The 22,368-nt window shown below is 52.3% G+C and overlaps 1 protein-coding gene across 3 annotated transcripts in view; it reads right to left on the bottom strand.

Annotated features, from left to right (window-relative positions):
• Positions 1-3: 3 nt before the first annotated feature.
• The window catches only part of IQCE (IQ motif containing E), a 45,697-nt gene continuing 23,332 nt past the window's right edge, over positions 4-22,368 (bottom strand). For 2 of the 3 annotated variants that reach the window (XM_012455600.3, XM_012455601.3), the window contains 11 exons: positions 22,128-22,291; positions 20,620-20,675; positions 18,664-18,863; positions 15,969-16,073; positions 13,715-13,805; positions 10,344-10,511; positions 7,367-7,390; positions 3,889-3,999; positions 3,262-3,383; positions 2,039-2,142; positions 4-539 (listed from right to left, as the gene is read on the bottom strand). In XM_012455600.3, the coding sequence (XP_012311023.2) occupies positions 424-539; positions 2,039-2,142; positions 3,262-3,383; positions 3,889-3,999; positions 7,367-7,390; positions 10,344-10,511; positions 13,715-13,805; positions 15,969-16,073; positions 18,664-18,863; positions 20,620-20,675; positions 22,128-22,291 (1,261 nt within the window). In that variant the 3' untranslated portion in view covers positions 4-423. Of the gene's footprint in view, positions 540-1,592; positions 2,143-3,261; positions 3,384-3,888; positions 4,000-7,366; positions 7,391-10,343; positions 10,512-13,714; positions 13,806-15,968; positions 16,074-18,663; positions 18,864-20,619; positions 20,676-22,127; positions 22,292-22,368 lie in introns of those variants that run through there. The other variant, XM_012455599.2, reaches the window with a different exon arrangement.

Raw genomic sequence — 22,368 nt, 5'->3', positions numbered from 1 at the left:
TGGCTGAGTCAGGTTTTGGTCTTTGTTCTCTTGAATTGTAAAGGGAACCTTATGAAATTAAAAACAGCTTTCAAGTCTATCATCTCCTTTTTCTCTTAAAAAAAAAAAATCAGCTCAAACAAAAGCTTGATTTATACTTTTCACAGAGACACTTCCTTAGGTCGGTAAAGCTGAATCCCTGGGGCACCGTGATGGTGCTTTCAGGCAGGACGATGAGCCTGCCCCTCTAAAATCACTTGCGTTTAGCAAGAGAAAAGGGCAGCATCAACGCAGGCTTTAGCCCTGATCAAAGCTGCTAAAGGTCACCCACGCAGAGTCTGGTGAGGCTGTGCAGAGTCTGATGAGGCTGGCAGAATCGGCTCCTGGAGAACAATTCACGGCATTTTGCAGAGCCCGAGAGTCACAGGCAGGCTCAGCGGCTTTTCAGGCTTTGCGTGTCTGTACATTTTCCCTGAAACCCCAGGGCCGGTCATCTTTTTGTTGAGCTTCACAAATGGAGATTTTGGAGAGAATTTCAAAGTTTTCTAGCTCTGACGAAACTAGGTTAAGAAATGACTGAAATTAATAAAATGTAATTTCATACATGGTGATTTCCAGGACAAATTGTGGTGTAAAAGTCTTAGCTCATGCAGGAGATTCTCTAAAACAAAGCCCCTAATGGGACCCCCTGGGGAGGGAAGGCACTGGGGCCTCCAGGTCTGCTGCAGGCCCAGGCATGGCCTCTTCCTGCGACTCCGTGTGTCATCACAGGAGGGATCTCCTTGGGAAAGCGAGGCCTCCGCCCGCCACACTTAACGAGTGGTGCTGAGGGGCTGCCGGCTCCCTGGGCCTGTCCTGCAGGGACAATGAAACTAAGGCACGTGGTCCCAGGCAGGCCTCATCCTTCCTTTGCCCACTTGCCCTCCTCACCCTCACCCTTTGGGCTCAGAAGACCCACTTCCTTTGTGGTTTTTCTTGCTGTCCTGTCTCCTCCCCTGTCCTTCCCCAACTCCACTCTGGAGACCTAAGGGCTCCACACGGCAAAGCCCTTGGCCTGACACTTTGCATGTGAGACAGCCCTGCACGCCACACTCGTTACAGGGTCTCAAGATGCACCTGTCCATCTCCTGACAGCCTCTGTTTACAGAAAAGTGTCAGTGAGGGGTTTCTAACTGCAGAATAAGAACGGAATCTCAAGTCCACACAGAGCAGCAGAAATTTGGGGGTGGAGAGGGGCTTTTGGCTGGGTGTGGTGGCTCACGCCTGTAATACCAGCGCTTTGGGAGGCTGAGGCGGGCGGATCACAAGGTCAAGAGATCGAGACTATCCTGGCCAACTTGGTGTGAAACCCTGTCTCTACTAAATACAAAAATTAGCCGAGCATGGTGGTATACGCCTGTAGTCCCAGCTACTTGGGAGGCTCAGGCAGGAGAATCACTTGAATCCGGGAAGCAGAGATTGCAGTGAGCCGAGATCGCACCACTGCACTCCAGCCTGGTGACAAAGTAAAAGACTCTGTCTTAAAAACAAAAAAAGTGGCTTTCAAGCTGTCTAGCCCATTCGCTACTTTGCACATGAGGGGACTGATGGCCGGAGAAAGGCAGGGCCCTGCTGGGGCATCCCCTGTCAGCTCTGGGCAGAGCAGGGATGAGGTCTCATATGAGGGTGTGGCATCCTGCAGTGACAGGGACTTCTTCACTGAGTGGTTTTGGGCTTTAACAAAGTAGAAGAGGAAATAACAAAGTTTTACTTAACAAATGAACAAATGAGAGAAATGCTGGCCCAAAGGAGAAAGCTGCCTTGGTCCCGATGGAGCTGAGAGCTGAAAGACAGCAAGGACCTCTACAGTCCCAGGGACAAGGAGCAAGCTGGGCCAAGGGAGGCCCTGTCAGGGGCCTTCCTGGCATAAGGCGATGCTTAGTTCAAGGCAGCTCCAGATGGGACACTCCTCCTTTCTGTCCCAACACAGCCCAGGCTTCCTGAAGGTGGCTACTCTTTGGCTTAGACCTCAGTAGAACAGCTGCCCTCGTGCCATAATTCAAATGAATGAAATTATTACCAGGAGGAGCTGCGAGGAAGGGTGGCAAGGAGGCGTCCCTGTGTGTGGCTGAAGCCGATCTCCTCTTAGCAGAAGCTGAGGTGGCGGTTCTTTTACTGGTAGCGCTAGACAAAAGAAAACTCCAGTTGATTTTGACTTTAGAGAATACAGACCTCTCTGAGGTTTACAGCAGGGCTCAGTAATTTGCCTGGAGGCAAGTATTCCAATAAAAGCAAACACACGGCCAGCCCCGAGGCCAGCCCTGTACCCCAGATGTGCCTAGGATCCTGACACGTCTGGTCGTGAAGAGCCTCAGACACGCATGTCCCTTGTCCATCTCCTCAGGGCCCATGTTGATGTCAGGTCAGTCCAGTTTTATAAAGGGCTTCTGACAGCTCCCTTCCCTGTCTCCTGTCTGGATCAGGCAGCTGCCATTCCCAGGGGATGTGGTCATAAGTTGCATGGCCCTCCACGTCCTGGCTGGGGCTCCCTGCCCAGGGATGGGTCCCCGACTCAGCTGAATCCATAGCATGTTCCAGGTCACATGGGGTCGGGACCATGAGATGCAGATGCAGCCTTGTAGGGGGAAACTGCCCACTTGGAAGTGCTGGTTGGTTGTGCGGCTCTGCTACGGAGGCTGAGAACCAGAATGTCCATGGTAAGAGGGGCATGAACCCCACACGAGGTGAAGCAGAGGGGTCAGGGAGCGGGGCCATCTCTTCCCCTTACTGAACTCCCCCTCTGCCCAGGTTCACTTCAAGGGGTTTTCTGCCACCAAGAGAGTCCTAGCGAATCTGCCAAGGAAGCCAGTGGGAGGGCTGCCATCTAGACCCTGCACGAGTCGCCTATCATATGCCATGTCCAACAATGAGATCACATCACAGTTTTCTTTATAAAGGGATGACGTATCAGCACAGCTGAAAGCCAGGCCACAGATGGATGGTGACCTGAGCTCTGTGGTGTCTGAAGCTCCTCGGCTGGTCTCCTCCCAGTAGGGAAGAAGGGACTCTGGAAAGGCCTCTCCCTGAGGATCAGAACTTCCAGTCCACTCCATGTCTGTGGCGTGGCAGGGAGTCCTCAGGACATGAGGCCTTTACTCTGGCCCCAAACTGAAGTCCTGCTGGCAGGTGGCAGGCACTGCTCCAGTTCCTGTGACAGGTCCTGTGCTCAGTGCTATAGGCCCACTGCAGCAGGCAGTGTCCTGTGCGGCGTCTGTGTCGCGCGTCCCTGTGACCCCAACTCACCTGTGGCTGGCCCGGGCCAGGTGTGCCCGAAGAGCGGACTGGATGATGACGATGGCCTCCTCCTGTGCAGGGCTGCCGTCGGCCTGGGCAATGGGGCTCGCAACATGGGGCACGGGAGAGCTCTGGTGCAAGGACAGCAGGGAAGACGACCACGTGGCAGCCCCCTACCGGCTCCCAGAACTCAGCCCCCAGTGCACCCTGGGTGTCAGGGAGACCGGAAGAGCTGTTTCCCCTTTGGGTGGCCCTGCCCCCTGGGAATTGCTGGTCAGTGAGAGACCTCCTGGCAGCAGGTTCTGAAGTTTTAAACTGTAGAGATTCTGAAACAAACACTTGTCCTCCTTACAGAGGAGGGGCCAGCATGGCCTGCGCCAGGCTTTAGTAGTTTTTAGCTACATCTTTATGGAACTACTTGACTCTCAGGCAGCTCAAGGCAATCTGGCCCTAAAGCCACACCCATCCAGGACCTGTGAAAAGGGGCCTGTATGGCCAGGGATGGAGCGCAAGGGACGCCTGCTTGACAAGACGGGATGTGGAGGCTGAGCGGTGCCCTGCGCTTTTTCGGTGGATGGAGTGTGAGAGAGGCAGCTCTGGAGACAGCTGCTGGGATGGCCTGTGCCCCGAAGTTACCTGGTCTGGGAGGCCTGGCACACTGGGCACCTCTGAGCCACATGCTTTGCTTGCTAAAAGCTTTGTCCGCACCAGATGTCCCCTGAAAGCTGCCTGAAGCACCACAGCCACCTGTCAGGGAAGGAAGGAGAGAAAAGCAGGTGTGAGTGCCCAGGGCGATGGTGGGTGAGAGGGAGACGCAGAGGGAAGAGCTATGATGTGGCAGCAGGGAATGCGGTACCCCTCACCTCAGCGTAGCCAGTCTCCCAAAGAGTTGTCCTCACTCCCACTCACCCCAGTCCGTGGGAAACTAGCCAGCGCCCCAGGGAGCACAGAACCGGCACCTGATAACCACGTGAGTGGACTCTGGAAATGGGAAGCAGCCTGCTGCTCAGTGCAGTCCCTTCCAGCTGCTAATAGGAGCTGGTATTTCATACACAGTTATGTTTTCATGTGGCAGAGTTTATTCTGGGTTGGAATAGTGTATTGGTTTCATCTAGTTTCCATATATATCTTCTAAGTCAAGCAGGGGGCAAGAAGACCTCTAAAATGATCTTAGAATTATTTATCCTTTGGGCTTAATCTTAAGTGATTTTCTTAAGAAATGTGGTTGGGTGCAGCTGTTCATGCCTATAATCCCAGCACTTTAGGAGGCTTAAGGCCAGGAAATTCAGACCAGCCTGGGCAACATAGCAAGACCTTGTCTGTACAAAATATCAGCTGGGTGTGGCACACACCTGTCATCCAGTGTTTTGGGAGGCTGAGGTGGGAGGATCCATTGAGCCCAGGAGTTCGAGACCAGCCTGGCCAATATGGTAAAACCCCATCTCTATTAAAAATACAAAAATTAGCCAGGCATGGTGGTGCACACCTGTAGTCCCAGCTACTCGGGAGACTGAGGCATGTGAATCGCTTGAATCTGGGAGGCAGAGGTTGCAGTGAGCCAAGATTACGCCACTGCACTCCAGCCTGGGTGACAAAGTGAGACTCTATCTCAAAAAAATAAAAATTAAATTAAAAAATAAATATACAGGGAAGCTCTGTGAGGTCTGAAGTCCATGCTCCATTTTTGGAGAAGCACTTATTTTTGAATGATCTGCCTCTAGCCCTGTGAACCCTCCCAGCTCTCAAACACATTAGAATGATGAGTGTGCCCATCGAGCCCCACACCACGTGAGTTTAGTGGGCCTGCCGCTGTTGGAAGAGAGCACCTCTGTTTTATCTTAAACAAGGGGAAGAATATGGGAGTGGAAAACGAACTCAGCAAAGGAGGGCAAGGCAGCGCCAGCTATTAAGGACGAACAACCCACCAGAGTGTGGTGATCACATGGAGGCTTCCCAGAAGCTTCTGGTAAAGCAGCTGCCAGGTGCTGGGACTCTGCGCCAGCTGGAGGGGTGAGAGGGGCATGCATATCCATCACGCCACACACTACGCATACACTGGTAAACCCCACACAGGTGACCTCACTGCTGTCTTAGAGATGGGGACCCGGAGGTGTGGGGGACGCTGGGGAGAGAAGCAGGATGGGGAGACGGCACCCACCACTGACTGGCACATCCGCCGAGGAGCCCCAGGTCCCCTCGCTCACTGGAGGGCATTTACTGAATGCCTCCCAGATGCCAGGCGCTAGTCTAGGCACCAGAGGTATGGTAGCAAAGACAGAGCTTGCCTTCCGACAGGAGGCCGGCAAGAATAACCATAAAGTGAGACATCGGGCAGGGGTGCTTGTGAGGAACCATGGCTGGCTGCGAGGGCTGGGAGCCTTGGCAGGCTGTGGTGGGCAGGCGGGCAGGTGGGAGGCTGATGTGCTAGAGACCTTGGGGTGAGGGCCTGAGGGCTGCTGGAGGATGGGAGGGACTGTCAGAGACAGCACTGTTGGAAGTTGCCATTGCAGATGGGTAAGATGGGTATGGTCAAGGGGGTGTGGCCATGGGGCAGGTCTAGGGACTGGGAGGCCAGGCAGGGAGGGGCTGCAGAACTGAAGTTGGAGAACCAGGGCAGTGGTGAACGGAGGGCCCTTCCTCAGGGGCAGCATGGTAGGCCATGTGGGCAGTCTGGCTACCTGCTCACAGAGGGCGCTCACGTGGCTTTGGCCTCGCCATCAGATGCCAACATTCTCCACTACCGCTGCACGCAGGCCACCGAACCTGATGCGCCGCCTGCACTCTCGACCACACTGGCTGTCCTGACTGGAGAGTGTCAACCCCGTGAAGTCTGGACGGTGTCTGGCTGGTCTGTTACAAGCTCCCCTGGTGCCCAGCACATGGCACGAGCCCAGCAAATACTTGTGGATGAGGAATGCGGCCAAGGGGAAGGGACAGTGGATAGGGCAGGGGAAGGCAACCCCCGCCCTGATAGCACAGCTGTCAACCCTGCTGGCATCAGACATATTCAGGGAGTGTGAGGACAAGCAGATGCCGGGTCTGCCCTGTGACTGAGAAGTGGCTCTGGGCAAGTGAGAAGGCAGTGGCCCAGCACCCACTCTGAGTGAGTGGGGCTGAAGCCTCTCCTACGTCTAAGTGAAAATACACTGCTGTCCCCGAAGGGGCCCTAGAGGAGAGAGGAGCATCTCAGAGGCCACTAGGACTCCAGCAAAATAAAGCTCTCACTTTCTAGCTCCTCCCTAAAAAGGCTCATGTCTTAGAACTGAACTGTTCATCACTCTGTCAGTTCTCAGCCATGGGTGGCACTCAACCTCCATTCCAGTTCCACTCCCTCACTCATCGCACAGACTCCTCGTCCCACCGGCTCTGCTGGGATGCCCTCCTCTCCCTTCCCTGTCCAGCGAGCTCTGACAAGTCCTGAGAGGCCTGCCTTGCATGTCACCCCTCGCAGGGACTTCCTGGCCTTTGTGTGCAGGGCCAGTCACCCTGGGCTGTAACTTGTTCACCTGTGTGTCTGAACTTCTGCATCCCAGGACCTCTGAGACTGCCCTATGCAGAGCTGGTGATCAGCGAATGTGCATGGAAATAACGAATGAATGAATAAGAATGAAGAATGAATAAATGAAGAGGTTTTGAAAGTGCGAAATTATCCAAATATTTGATGTTTCTATTGCTTACATATTTTATACTTAATGTTGGGGTCTGGTTTGGTTTCATGAAAATAGGGACTCGCCAGGCGCTTTGGCTCATGCCTGTAATTCCAGCACTTTGGGAGGCCAAGATGGGTAGATCACCTGAGGTCAGGAGTTCAGAACCCAGCCTGGCCAACGTGGCGAAATCCCATCTCTACTAAAAATACAAAAATTAGCCAGGTGTGGTGGTGCACGCCTGTAGTCCCAGCTACTTGGGAGGCTGAGGCAGGAGAATCACTTGAACCTGGGAGGCAGAGGTTGCAGTGAGCCAAGATTGTGCCACTGCACTCCAGCCTGGGCCACAGAGTGAGATTCTGTCTCAAAAAAAAAAAGAACTCGACGCATCTTTAAATATCCCCTTACCTACTTTATAACAAAGTACAAATCCGTTTTTTGAAAATGATGAAATAAACCTTGCTTACCTCATCCAGAACAGCCTTTTTTTTCTGAAATAAGGAACAAAAATATGAATTACCACGAGATGAATGTTTCCCCACACAGGGTTTCCTTCCTTGATCCTGCCAACAGGTGTTGATCAAGCCAATAAGAGGCCTGGGCACCCTGGCTCCTCCCTCCCGTGCTACCTTTGTAAGGAGGACCAAAGGGAGAGTGTCCAGACCGCTGTCCTCTCTGGATAAGCCCCAGAACTCGGAGGCTGAGGCTGCCTGACGGGGATGTGACGAAGGTTTGGTTCTGGGGTCTGGATCACTGGCCCCAACCTGACTGGTCATCAGAGTCACCCTAGGTTGTCTTGGGAAGTTTCTCAGGCTGCAGCTGACACACGCCATATCACAGTCAGGAGAGAGAATCCCTCGGAGCACGTGTTCTTATAGATGTTTTCCCATAGTAATCAGAGTGCACGACCCACATCTGTACTACTCTACAAAGGATCTGTCCCTTGGGAGATAAAGGAGGAACTGAGTACAAGGACCAGCAGAATATAAAATGGAAGCAAAGAAATATTCACTGAATAAGGCGGGCGAGGTGGCTTACGCCTATACTCCCAGAACTTTAGGACGCTGAGGCAGGTGAATCACGAGGTCAGGAGTTCAAGACCAGCCTGACTAACATGGTGAAACCTCATCTCTACTAAAAATACAAACTTAGCTGGGCATGGTGGCACATGGCTCTAATCTCAGCTATTCAGGAGGCTGAGGCAGAAGAATGGCTTGAACCCGGAAGGCGGAGGTTGCAGTGAGCCAGGATCACACCATTGCACTCCAGCCTGGGCCACAGAGCGAGACTTTGTCTCAAAAAAAAAAACAAAAAGAAAAAGAAATACACACTGAATAAAAGTGGTACAAAGTGCAGCAAAGAGAGTCTCAATGAGAGGGACAGACAATGGCCAGGCTTGGGGGTCGGGGGCACTGGAGAATGCACAAAGTCCAAATATCAAGCACAAAGAAGGTGAGTCGAAGGGAAATGGGGTGGGACTCAAGGAAACCAGAGACACAGCAACGACGTTGCTTACAGAAACGAAGCCTGAGTCAGAGCATGCGAGACTGAGCTTACGGAGGCAGCGACGGCAAAGGTGGCTCCGGGGCCCAGAGGGCATCCCAGCCTAGTGAAGTGTAGCCCAGGCGCAGACGGCGGCCTGGGAGGGTTGCTGCCCCAGCGCCTCAGTGCCTGACCTGCTCTGCACAAGCAGGGTGGAGGGTGGGGGCGAGCCTTGCTGTGGCACCTGGCACATATCTTTTTATCTTTGCCTGAGGTTTATCTTTATAATTATGCAAGGGGAAGAGGAAGTGCCAGTTGCTTCTAAAAACTCAATGGCTCAAAAATGGCGAAATCCAGGTCTGGGGAGAGGAAAGCACAGGGAGGCCGCACCTGCCTGTGCCAAAAACTGAGGACGCATGCATCGGGACAGCAGCCCAGGAGCAGACCCGAGGGGCCCGGTGGCCAGGTTCTCACGATCTGAGCATTATAACCAGTAACAACTGCAGGTCATTCTAAAAGACTGAATGTGGCCTGGTACGGTGGCTCATGCCTGTAATCCCAGCACTTTGGGAGGCCAAGGCAGGTGGATCACCTGAGGTCAGGAGTTCAAGACCAGCCTGGCCAACGTGGTGAAACCCCATCTCTATTAAAAATACAAAAATTAGCTGGGCGTGGTGGTGCACGCCTGTAATCCCGGCTACTTGGGAGGCTGAGGCAGGAGAATCACTTGAACCCAGGAGGCAGAGGTTGCAGTGAGCTTGGATCACCCTGCATGGCACTCCAGCCTGGGCAATAAGAGGGAAACTCCATCTCAAAAAAAAAAAAAAGAAAAAAATCTAGGTGTGGTGGCTTACACCTGCAATCCCAGTGCTCTGGGAGGCCGAGGCAGGTGAATGGCTTTAGCTCAGGAGTTCGAGACCAGCCTGAGCAACATAGCAAGACCAGTCTTTACAAAAATTGTCAGGGTGTGGTGGTGCCTGCCTATAGTCCTGGCTACTTGGGGGACTGAGGCTGAAGGATTGCTTAAGCTGGAGAGATCGAGGCTGCAGTGAGCTGTGATGGTGCCACTGTACTCCAGTCTGAGTGATGGAGTGAGACCTTGTCTCTATGAAAAAAGAAAAAAAAAGGCTGGGTATGGTGGCTCATGCCTGTAATCCTAGTGCTTTGGGAAGCCAAGGTGGGTGGATCACTTGAGGCCAGGAGTTCGAGACCAAGTGACATGGCGAAACCACGTCTCTACTAAAAATACAAAAATTAGCTGGTTGTGGTGGTGGGCACGTGTAATCACGACTGCTTGGGAGGCTAAGGCAGGAGAATTGCTAGAACCTGGGAGGTGGAGCTTGCAGTGACCCAAGATCACACTAATGCACTCCAGCCTGGGCAATAGAGCAAGACTCTATCTCAAAAAAACAAACAAACAAAAATCAGCCAGAATGAACTGTTGGTTAAAAAAAAGAAAGGAGATGTAACCAACCAACTCCCAGGCTCTGATGGGACGTGGGTCGAAAACCGCTGTGACCGACCGCTGGCAGGAAATAGACAGCTGCAGGCGGCATCTTGGGCGTTTGGAGAATGTGAATAGGAAAGACCGTTAGGTGAGGATATGAAACTGCTGTGACCATCCTAGGTGCAATCACAGTGCTGTGGTCAGGTAAGAGAAGACACTTTTTCTTAGAAGACACATGCTGATGTTTTGAAAAGTCTAAAACTTACTTTCAAATAGTTCTGGAAGAAAGCTATATGAAAAGCAATCTGGCTCTGAGATGTTCACTACTGAACAAAATGCACCCAGAACGGATGAGTCAGTGTGTGAATGAGGTTTTTTATTTCAGCATGTTATGGTGCTCGGACACCTGAGGCCCCGCTGGCCCTCCAGGCCTCGTCATTCCTAGAGAGAGAGCAGCTTGCCTTGGAGCATGAAGACTCAGAGGGAGCAGCCCAGGTCACCTCGGGGAGCCTCACCTTGTGCTTGTATACCTTCCACTGGGCCTGCAGGACCCTGGCGGCAGCGTCTCTTCTCCTATCAGAGCATGGGGAGCAGGGCGGTAGGAGCCCCTCCTTACTGGAATCCAGCGGCCAGTCTTGCTCCAAGCGCCCGGGGCTGGGAGTGGGAGCTGGGAGCTCTTGAGCCTGCAGGAAATTGAGGGAGTAAGAGGACGATAAAGCCAGGGCAGGGACGATCAGTATCAGGCAAGGGGACAGGATATTAATCGGTAAGGTGCGGCCAGGCTTATCAGTTGAGACTTATTAACGCGGAAGAGAGATCTGTTCCACACACCCACGTGCCACGCGACGGCGGTCTCTCATACTGCCGAGAAACAGCGTCTCAGCGAGCACAAACAGCGTCTCAGTGAGCACACTGGTGCAGGCGCACTTCTTCAACTCCCTCAACTCCGTCTGACTGCAGAGTCCCGGGAGAGAGAGAGGACCCTTCTTCACACGGCCACCACACACTCACTACGCCCAGTCGCATTTTGTTCTTGCAAGAACTGTTTTTCTGGGGTCCTTTTCTGTTTTCTAGTTTAACACTCTAAATTATAAAAATGGGATTTCTGGGATTAAAGGCAATATAATTCTAGCATGGTTTTTAAGGTAGAAGGAAACCAATATTGTTGTAATGACCACTGAAATAACCATAATTTCAGGCTGGGTGCAGTAGCTCACACCTGTAATCCCAGCAATCGCTTGGGGGCCAAGCAATCTGGAGGATCCCTGCAATCCCTCCAATCTGGAGGATCACTTCAGCCCAGGAGTTCAAGACCAGCCTGGCCAATATAGAGACCCCATCTCTATGAAAAAATGTAAGAAATACCCGGGTGTGGTGGTGCACCTCTGTGGTATCAGCTACTCGGGAGGCTGAGGCAGGAGGATCGCTTGAACCCAGGGGTCAAGGCTACAGTGAACCATGATTGTGCCACTGTAGTCTAGCCTGGGAAACAGAGTGAGACTCTGTCTCTAAAAAAAAAAAAAAAAAAAGAAAAATTATGATTTCTAACACTGATGGCTCCAAATGTATCATCCACAGGACGCTACGCAATACAGATGAAAAGGACTCTCATGTCAAGCATGCAAGGTCAGTGCAGAACGCACTGCTGTAGAAAGCCCTCCCAAGAGGCAGACACAAGACTACCACAAGTCTGCGTACTGGGCCGGAGGCCAGGCGCAGGTGGCCTGCCACAGACTTGAACAAACACAGAACAATTGGTCTGGCTTTACGTTTTCTATGTGTTCCAATGCTTGGGCATCTGGGGCCTTGCTGCCCGTCTGGGCCTGGCCAATTCCTAGACAGTGAAGGGTTTGCCTTCGGGCACAACCTTCCTATGCAAGCAGCCAATCCAGTGCCCACACTCAGAATCACCTCCTGCACTGGGCGCCATACTCCAGGACACAATACTTCTCAGCCTTAATCACCCAAGGCCTGGCGCGGGACAGCTTGGGACCACCTGGTGGCCCAGGTCCTGTTGAAATTTTTCGAGTTTCCAGCCTGCTGGAAAGATTTGAACCCACCAGCCCTAACCAGCTGGCTCACCTTGCCTTGCCTGATCCTTCCCACAATAAAGGCCCTGGCCTGGGCCTTCTGTGCGTCCCTGCTGCCTCCTGGCTGACTCACCACTCTTGTGTGGCCTTGCGTGCCCTGCCTCTTGTTCCTAGGGACCTGGGAGTGTAAACTTCCTAGGATGGTCACTTGCGTGTCTGCGCATCTTAGCATCCCTTACGAAGACAACCCTGGGGACATACACACAGCCAGCTGTTTCCAGATCCCTGTAGCTGTGGCACCAAGTTGCCTGGCACCAGCATTCCGGCCCTGGGCTTCCACATTCCGACTCTGCTAGCCTAAGGAGAGCCTCATCTTCCCTTAGTCCTGACACATTTTCAGGCCTCTGTTCCGCTACAGTGAGATCATCTGTTAGTATATGGCCCATGCCAGTGTGATCAGAAAGGTAAAATCAGCTCCTCAGAAGACAAATGGAATATTTATTCACACAACTACAAACAGCTAAAAAAAATCTACATTTTCACTTGCTTATCCATTCCTTGAGGCAACTCTTAAACTGACTCGTCACTCCATTTAATCTACAATTAATCATTCCCATGCTGCGAGTTGATTCCCCTACTTGGGGCGCTGAACACTCAATTAATCCCACTCTTCCTTTTCTCTAAAATAGAAACGTTTCCTGAGAAGGAAAAAACACAAAGCTAATTCATGCATTACGAAAAATTCAGACAATACTAAAATAAAATGAAAAAAAAAAAAAACCGCTTATAACCCCACCACACAGAAGACGCTATATTTTGGCAGTATTTTTAGACATGTGTCTTTTCTTTCTCTCTCTTTTCAGACATTTTTCTTCCTCTTTCTTTTTTTTTAGTGAGACAGGGTCCGGCTCTGTGGCCCAGGCTGGAGTGCAGTGGTGCGATCTTGGCTTACTGCAGCCTCAACCACCTAGACTCGAGCGATCCTCCCCCGCTGTGTCCCGAGCAGTTGGGACCACAGGCGGTGGCTTCTCACTGGTTTTATCGCTCCTCTTGGAGCAAAGTGCAGCCTCAGGATGGTCACACCAGGTTCCCTGCTCATACCTGCCCTCTGAAGGATCCTACCCATTGGAAAGGGATTTGTGAGGAGGCCTTCTGCCCCCGGAAGTGCAAGTGCAGGCAGCACCAGCCAATGGCGACCAGAGCATGGCTGTCACCCCTCCAGGGAGGCAGCGGGGAGCCACAGGCACTGCCTCGGCCAGCTGCCCCCAGGTGGTATCCATATATGCTGAGGAAGTGGAGGGGCAGGGAGGGCATCTGCCTAGGGTCCCTGTTAACAGTCACTCTGCATTCAGCCAGTGCACAGCTGAGTGATGGCAGGAAGGGCACAGGAGGCCAGAGGGCAGTGCCTGCTGAGGCCTTGCCAGCCTCGTGTTCTGGAACTTAAATGAGAGGAGAGGACGCACGCCCAGGTCCACGCAGGAGCCTGGCTGAGCCCTCGTCCTTTTCCCCCGCAGCCTTCCCAAGCCCCTCCTGCCTCTTGGTGACAGCTCCAGCCGCATAACTATACCCTCTGCATGGCCAAGCTTTTGGGACACTCTACTCACCAGCCTTGAGACTCAAATATTAGTTGGAGAAGTCAATTTGCTGAGAGTCAATTAATCCAAAACTCAGGACTTCGATACACATGACATGAGTTATAGGAATCAATTGTGATGATAAAAGGGAGTGGGATTTTCAGTGTATGGTCAGAAAAAACTCTGGGCAGGGCAATGGTCAGAACCATCACAACCAGCAAAAGTCCTGCCGCGCCGCACCTGATGGAGATGAATGGAGATGAAACCCAATGGTCGCTATACCTTATGAGGAACTTCCTGGCAATCCTCCTGCTCTTCTTTCTTCTTTTTTTGCAGTTCTTGGAGCTTGCTGGTAAGTGTCTGAATCTCCTCCCTAAGGCGGAAAGGGAAAAGATGACACCTCACCTGTCACTGTGATGAAGGCTAGCACAAGGCAGAGTGCATTCATGCTGAGACGGGGGGACACCAGACAGCCTGTAGAGAGCTGGCGGGGTCACATCTCTGAGCCACTGGACACCAGCTATGACCTGACTATACCAGAAACGCCAACGCAGGGTGGGGCAGGTGATCCACGCTGAGACAGGGGTATGCCAGACAGCCAGTAGAGAGCTGGCGGGGCCACATCTGCCTGAGCCACTGAGCCCCAGCTATGACCTGACTATCAGAAACCCCAAGGCAGGGCGAGGCTTCCTGCTGTCTCCTGCTCTGGGCTGGAAGCCCCATGAGGCCGGGGCTGAGGACCCCCAGGCCCAGCATCTCTCCTGAAACAGCTAAGACCTAAAAAAAGAATCTATTGTATGAATAATAAGTAAGTAGGAGGCTGGACGCTGGGGCTCACCCCTTTGATACCAGCCTTCTAGGAGGCCAAGATCAGAGAATGGCTTGAGCCCACGCATTTAAGATAAATAAGCAGGGATTGCTGGGCTTTTAGTAAACAGTATGAAAGGAAAGCATTGCAATTTATATCTTCATTCCAGGTACTAAAGACAAAAAATAATAATCATAATTCATTTCTGTACATGTGCCCTTTCAGATTTACTTTAATTCTAGCCTCTGACAGAATTTAGTCAGATTTCTCTTGAAAATTAAATTTTTGTTTTGTTTTGTTTTTTTGAGACGGAGTTTCTTGTCGCCCAGGCTGGAGTGCAATGGCACGATCTCGGCTCACTGCAACCTCCACCTCTCAGGTCCAAGCAATTCTCCTGCCTCAGCCTCCTGAGTAGCTGGGATTATAGGCACGCACCACCACACTCGACTAATTTTGTATTTTTAGTAGAGACAGGGTTTCCTCCATGTTGGTCAGACGTGTCTTGAACTCCTGATGTCAGGTGATCTGCCCGCCTAGGCCTCCCAATGTGCTGGGATTACAGGCGTGAGCCACCATGCCCAGCCTAATTTTTTTTTTTTTTTTTTGAGACAGAGTCTCACTCTGTTGCTCAGGTTGGAGTGCAGTGGTGCAATCTCAGCTCACTGAAACCTCTGCGCCCAGGTTCAAGCGATTCTCCCGCCTCAGCCTCCTGTGTAAATTGAGATTATAGGCACCTGCCATTGCACCTGGCTGATTTAGATAGTTTTTAATTTCACCAACTCGGCCAGGCTGGTCTTGAACTCCTGACCTCATGATCCACCCACCTCGGCTTCCCAAAGGGCTGAGATTATAGGTGTGAGTCACTGTGCCCGACCAATGTTTTCTTCATTCCAGTAATCTATGTCTTACTAATTATTCTAAGTGCTAAATATGTCTGCTCAGATTTCTAACCTAGTTTTTTGTGCATTTTAAAAAGTTAAGATTCATCACATAAAATTCCCTATTTTACAGTGTATAATTCAGTGAATTTTCGCATATTCACAATGTTGTGCACCTACCACCACTATCTAATTCCGGAACATGTGCATCACCCCAGAAAGGAACCCATGCTCATCAGCAGTCCCCACTCCCCTCCCCAGTCCCTAGCAGCAGCACTGGTCACGTGGGTCGCCCCTCCTGGACGTTTCCTGCACATGGAATCGTGTGCTACTCGGCCTTTTGTGTCTGGCTTCCTTTGTCAAGCACCATGTTTTTGAGGATCCCCGGGCCAGGCCTGCTGGAGCTTCCGCCCGCTCTGCGCCTCCACATGGTCGACCTCAGGGTGTTTCTCCACTAGCAGCTGATGGGCCGGGGAGTGGGCGCTACATCCTGGCTCTCGAGAACGGCATTACTTTGAGGCTGAGGGCGGCCCCTCCAGAGGATGCGGCCCACCCCCCCGGTTGCTGTGACCAGAGGCCAGTGAGATGGCTGGTTGGGAAGGGGAAGGCAGTGACCAGAGCAGAGGACGCCCCTGCGGCGTGGCCACAATGTCGGAGGGCAGGCCTTGTTCAGCACCAAGAGGTTTTTCCTGAGCTGGGGTGACAGAAAATCATGGAAAGATTGCAGGCAGGTATGGCCTTTCTAAAAAGCTGGCTGGCAGTGAGGCTGAGATGCCGCGGGAGGCCATGGTGACGGCCGGAGCGCGAATTTGCCTGGATCCTCTCTCCAGCTCTGACCCGGGTCACGTACCTCAAAGCCTCCTCTCGCTCTCTCCTCTCCTCCTCGCCCTCCCTGGCGCACTCCAGCTCCTTCTCCAGGTCGGCCTTCGTCTGCAGGAGCTGTTTCACTTCCAAACTGCACACACAGAACGGGATACTCGTCAGCGTTCACAAAAAAACAGAGGTTGTGACAGAGCAGGAAGGCACTTCAGAAAAGTGACAGTGCTCAACGATTCCTTAGGACAGTGGGTGGTGAGGCAGGAGGAGCCCGAAAGGGCCATTTCTAATCACACAGCACCAAGGACAGACCTCGGGGCCCTGCCTCCTCTGAACCCAGCACCTGCTGTATGCAGGGGATCAACAGGACTAAGCCATATAACAGGGAGTTGCCCCTCCAGCCACCATGCATCTGCATGGACCTCGCGCCAAGGGAGCTGCAGGCAGGCGCCTGGTCAGTGAACAGGGCAGGGCCAGCCCTGCCTAGACCATAGCGCTGCCTGCTCGGGGTTGAGCTGAGCCACTCCCAGATGCGTTTCTTGTGTCCCATGTGGCACAATGGCCACTTCCTGGCCTTCGATGGAGACTAGTGTCTGTGTCTCAGATGGACGGTACACTGTCTGTGAGCCCTGATTGCTCTGGGCCTGTGAATCTTGGTATTAAATGAGAGAAACCCTAGAGTGCTTAGCAGAGCCCCTGTCACACAGTAAGGGCTCATAAGAGGTGGCTCTTGTCATGTCACTTGACAGCTTCATAGATAATTCCAGAAGTGATTTACCTTTCACAATGACTACCTTAAAGTTTTTTTTTAACCTGATGTCTATGATCTCTGTAATGACGAGCTTAACTGGAAAAGCTTGTCGTGAAATACTAATTTTTACAAAGGCATAATCAATTGGCATAAATGTGCTCTGAGACCTCATATGGGGGAAAGGACAGTGGTGACAGGTTGGTCTTCTGCTGTTCACAGCAGGCAGCAGAGAACTTAACAGGCTGGGAGGCACTAGCCGAGTTCTCCTCAGACCCTGAGGTGTACACAAATCCCCTGTAGGGCCGGTGGCTCACGCCTGTAATCCCAGCACTTTGGGAGGCCAAGGTGGGTGGATCACTTGAGATCAGGAGTTTGAGACTCAGCCTGGCCAGCATGACAAAACCCCATCTCAACAAAAATACAAAAATTAGCCAGGTGTGGTGGTGTGTGCCTGTTGTCCCAGCTACTCAGGAGGCTGAGGCAGGAGAATCACTTGAACTCGGGAGGCGGAGTTTGCAGTGAGCTGAGATTGTGCCACTGCACTCCAGCCTGGGTAACAGAGTGAGATTCTGTCTCAAAAAAAAAAAAAAATCACCTGCAGATCCCATTGGACACAGAGTGTGATTCTGAAGGCCAGGGGCAGGGCCTGGGCTCCTGCATTCTAACCAGCTCCCAGCTGCTGCTGCTGGCTTCACAGGCCTCTCTGACAGGCAAGTCACTGTAGTTCTTGCAAACCAGAGAGAAACATCATTCCAAAGACGATGGAGATGGCTGACTCATGATGGAGCCACGAACAGGACGAAGACAGGAGCCAGGCCGGGTGTTATGTGGCCACAGACTGTGGAGCTCCAGAGCAGCCGGTGAGGCTCTCCCTTCCCAACCCTGTGGTCACACCAAGTATTTCACAGCATTTATGTCTTCTTTTGCTTTTCTTTTTGAGACAAAGTCTCACCGTCACCCAGGCTGGCATGCAGTGGTACGATTATAGCTCACTGCAGCCTCAACTTCCCAGCCTCAAGTGATTCTCCCACCAAAACTTCCCGAATAGCTGGGATTACAGGCTTGAGCCACCATGACTGGCTAATTTTTGTAAAGACAGGGTTTCACCATGCTGCCCAGGTTGGTCTAGAACTCCTGAGTTCAGGCAATCCTGCCACCTTGGCCTCCCAAAGTGCTGGTATTATAGGTGTGAGCCACAGTGTCAGGCTGGAGTGTTTATGCTTTATTTGATATGTATTAATTTATCATATGCCATTAAACATATTACTGAATTAAGACCATGCTGCATAAAATCTAATTGCTTTTATAGAAATCAATGAAAGTAGTAAATTCCTCTCTAATAGACAATTTGAAGATCCCTCTGGAATTCAGGGTGGAGAGATTTAAAAGTGCTCTCCCACTGTTCCCCACACTTTTTTTTTGAGTTGAGGTCTCACTCAGTTGCCTAAGCTAGAGTGCAGTGACACAATCATGGCTCACTGCGGCCTTGAACTCTTGGGTTCAAGGGATCCTCCTACCTTGGCCTCCTAAGTAACTGGGAGGCATGAGCCACCACGCCCAGTTAATTTTTAAAATTTTTTGTAGAGATGGAGTCTTGCTATGTTGCCCAGACTGGTCTGAAACTCCTGGCCTCAAGCAATCTTCCCACTCTGGCCTCCCAAAGTGCTGGGATTACAGGCATGCCTGGCCCCTCATGCTTTTAATGATGTAATATGGTCAGTTAGTGTCTTTTTTTTTAATCACTAAAGCTGCCTTTATTTCACAACCAAAATGTAAGAAGTTTTAGAATCATATAAAAATATTTATGCAGTGACTATTACGAGCTGAATAGTTTTCCAAATTCACAACTGCTTAACCTGGCAACAATCACTTTCCACAGGGAGTGAGAGCTGCTTCCCTGATGAGGCTGCTGCTGGGGCCACTCTCTCCATAGCAGCTGCATTTGTGGGGCAGCTGGCAGGGCCTCAGGGGGTCTTACTCTCTCTGCAGCACCTGCTCCTGCAGGGCGGTCTGCTCTTCCTTCAGGTCTCTCACAGCCCCTCGGAGACGCTCATGGTCATCATGGCGGTCCTCTCGTGGCTGTCTGTGCAGTGCAGAGCTGGATGCAGGGCGGGCTGGCAGGTGTGATCTGACTGGCTCTGCGATGTGTGATTCTGAGCTCTCCATCACATTTAGTTTCTGGAGGCAACACAGGCATGTGTTAGATGCTAGTTCTCATTTCTACTTTCTATTTACCAAACCCAGAAAAGAGACATTGAAACAAGGTGAACGGAATCTCCAGCAGGGCCACAAGAAAGCTTTGAGGGGACCCGAGTTAGCTGGAGACGCCAAAGGGCACGGGGCTGCTGGAAGAGCACACTCCCTGCTCGGCTCTCTTTAATCAGAAGCAGGGTACCCACAGACCACCCCCGAGGCAAAGCACAGGCAGAAGCCAGTAAAAGAGAGGAAAGTACAAGGGGAGAGAAGTCAAACAACTTTGTGATCATCTACCCTCCTGTCCCTCTAGAACTGCCGACATTTTCAACCTTCATGCTCTCCATCTCAAGTGACATTCTGGTGTTGCCAGCAAAGTGCTGCTGAGCCTGTCCCTGCCCTCCATTCCTGCTTCTCAGCTCTCAGATGTGCTGTCCACTGTACCTCCAGGTGCCTTGACTTCCCAACAAGTTTTATATTTTAAACACCCACAATTTATAGAAACATTTTTTTTTTTTTAAGAGATAGGGTCTGGCTCTGTCACCTAGCCTGGAGGGCAATCACAGCTCACTGCAGCCTTGAACTCCTGGGCTCAAGTGTTCCTCCTGCCTCAGCTGCCCAAGTAGCTGGGACTACAAGTGTGCACCACCACGCCCAGCTAATTGTTTTTAGTTTTGTAGAGATGGGGTCTTGCAAAAACAAACAAACAAACAAAAAACCAAACAAATAATAAAAAAAAAGAGAGATGAGTTCTTGCTGTTACCCAGGCTGGCCTCAAACTCCTGGGCTCAAGTGATCCTCCCAGCTCAGCCTCCTCAAGTACTGGGATTACAGGTGCAAGCCATTGCACCTGGCTGGTTTTCTACGTTGTAAATATGTAAAACTATTTTTAAAAAACATTTTTCCCTCTAGGTTTACTCTGCTTGGCCAAACAACACAGATGCTCTAACTTACTATTTAAAATATAAAGGTCCAGGCTGGGTGCGGTGGCTTATGCCTATAATCCCAGAACTTTGGGAGGCTGAGGTGGGTAGATCACTTGAGGTTATGAGTTCGAGACCAGTCTGGCCAACATGGTGAAACCCCGTCTCTACTAAAAATATAAAAATTAGCTGGGCGTCGTGGCGGTTACCTGTAATCCCAGCTACTCGGGAGGCTGAGGCAGAAGAATTGCTTAAACCCAGGAGGCGGAGGTTGTAGTGAGCTGAGATTGCACCACTGCATGCCAGCCTGGGCAACAGAGCAAGACTCCATCTTAAAAAAAAAAAAAAAAAAACCCAGAAAACAAAGGTCCAATTTCAACAGAAGCAGCCCGATTCCTCCTTTGCAAAGTCACGTAGGGGATATGGGGAAATGTTTATTGCCCAGAATTTCTAATTGGCCAGGTGTAGGTGAACAGTTCTCTGTGGATTCCAACATGACTCGAGTGGTGGGAAGTAGTGCCTGGTTGTCGGCGGGCAGTGCACAGCCCACAGCCTGCATGGGCGGACTGGACTGTGAGGGGCTTCAGTGTGAAGCATCTGCCTGCAGCCATGCCCAGAAGCTCACAGCCCAGTGAGGGGCGTGAGAGCTACCTTCAGCCTTGTCTAGACCTGAGTGAAGCCTCCTTGTGGTCGGTGTGTGGCGCTGCCTGGCAGACAGCCACTGCCATGCTCAGCGCCACCTTCCCCACCCTGTGAGCTGTCCCTATGGCATGAGGCCCGTGGTCGTCAACAACAGTGGCACTGAGATGCCTGCTCACCTTCTCCAGCTCCACAATGCGCCTCAGCAGCCGGGGCTTGCTCCACTCCACATAACCTGATGGAAGCAATGCGGTTTCAAAACAGCCATTCTGGTGGGCACTGCCAGCAGGGCCACCCTTCTCAGGTACAGCCTGAGGCTCTTCTTCCACAGCTGGAGCAGCCTGAGGGGCCCCAGAGCCACACCAACAGGTCCTGGCCACCCAAGGGTTTCAACAGCACCGATCCAGTCTCTGTCCCCTTGGACCATGAACAGTTGTCTGTAGTAATGGCCTTCAAGCGTCTCAGGGTGACATTCTTTCCCGAATCCACCTCACCAAGCCATTAAGATGGTTCTCATCAAGATCTCTGATGACTGTCACTCTGCCAAACTAACTGTTGGTTCTCGGCCTGTCCCTGGCCTGCACTTGCTTCCTGGTGTGCACAGCTCTTCGCTGGCTGCTCCTCCCCTCTGCCTCGTTAGCTGCCCCTCGCCCCCCGTACACCGCCAGGTTCAGTGCCTGACCCCTGCTCCTCTTACTCCAGTGACCTCACTTGATCCACCTAAGTGCTGGTGACCTGCACGCTCAGCTCTCCAGCCCAGGCCTCCACCCCGCACCCGCAAACAGCCACTGCCTGGTCTGCACTCCCGTGCATTCAGACCTCTCGTGGCCCTTCCCCCAAACCTGCCCCTCTGCCTTCCCCATCTCAGGAAATAGCAACTCTGTCCTCTCAGATGCTGGGACAAAATGCCTTGGAGCCTGGCTCCTCCCTCTCAGATCCTACACCCTTTCTGCAGTTTCCTTAAGCTCCGGCTTCAAGATACATCCAGACCCTGACCAGCTTTCACCACATCCACGGCTCCCCTCATTCGGGCCACCAGCAGCCCCACTAGACAGGTGCAGAAGGCTCTGCCTGCTACCATCACTGTCTCTGCACAGAAGCCGGGGGCTTAGGACAGCAGCACGGCCCCCTCTACCTTCTAATGCTTCCATGGCACCACTAAAGCTCCCACAGCACCCTGCTCCACCCCATCGGGCCTCAGGGGCCACACTCCATGTGTCTCCCAGGCACTCAGCCCTGCCCTGCCCATCCTACCCCTGCTGCCATCTTCACAGCTGCCTCGCCCCTCCAGGTCCTGCTCAGCTGTCACTGTCTCAGGGCGCCTTCCTGTCAGCTCTGCTTGTAGCTGCATGCACCACCTGCCTCACCCCAAAATGTGTCCTCCTCTCCTCCTCCATTGCTCTCCATGGCACTTATGGCCATCTGACACACATGTGACACCATCTAACCCAGCTCCTCCCTCCCTCCCATGGCATTGTCTCCTTGAGGGATGTCTGCGAGCTGCTGTTCTCAGCTCCATTCCCAGGGCAGGACACCACGCGGCCTGAGGCAGGTGCTGGCACACATAATTGGCATCACCCAACGGTTCACATCTGCCCTCGTGGTGCCTGTGCTGGGTAGGGCCTGCCCAGTGGCTGCACCCCACCCTTCCCTGGCCTCCCTCCTGGAGTAGCTTTTGGGAAGGTACCCTGTGTCCTGGAGATGGTGGGGGAGGTGCTCAGCACTCGGTCCAGGTCCTCCTTCAGGCTCTGGTTCTCCTCCTTGAGCTCCTGGACGCTCCGGGACAAGCTCAGGAGGGCACTGCCCACCTTTTTTTGCCTTTTGGCGCCTGTCTTCTTCTCCCCCAGGGGCCTGGAATAACCAAATCATGGGCTGAGGTTTGCATTGCTAAGCTGGTTTCATACATGCTTGAAATGAGGGGCAGGTGA

Source organism: Aotus nancymaae, unplaced genomic scaffold (genome assembly GCF_030222135.1).
Source record: "Aotus nancymaae isolate 86718 unplaced genomic scaffold, 86718_ANA_hifiasm-v0.15.2.pri h1tg000015l_0, whole genome shotgun sequence".
Lineage (NCBI taxonomy): Eukaryota > Metazoa > Chordata > Mammalia > Primates > Aotidae > Aotus > Aotus nancymaae.
This window is presented reverse-complemented; position numbering and strand designations above follow the sequence as displayed.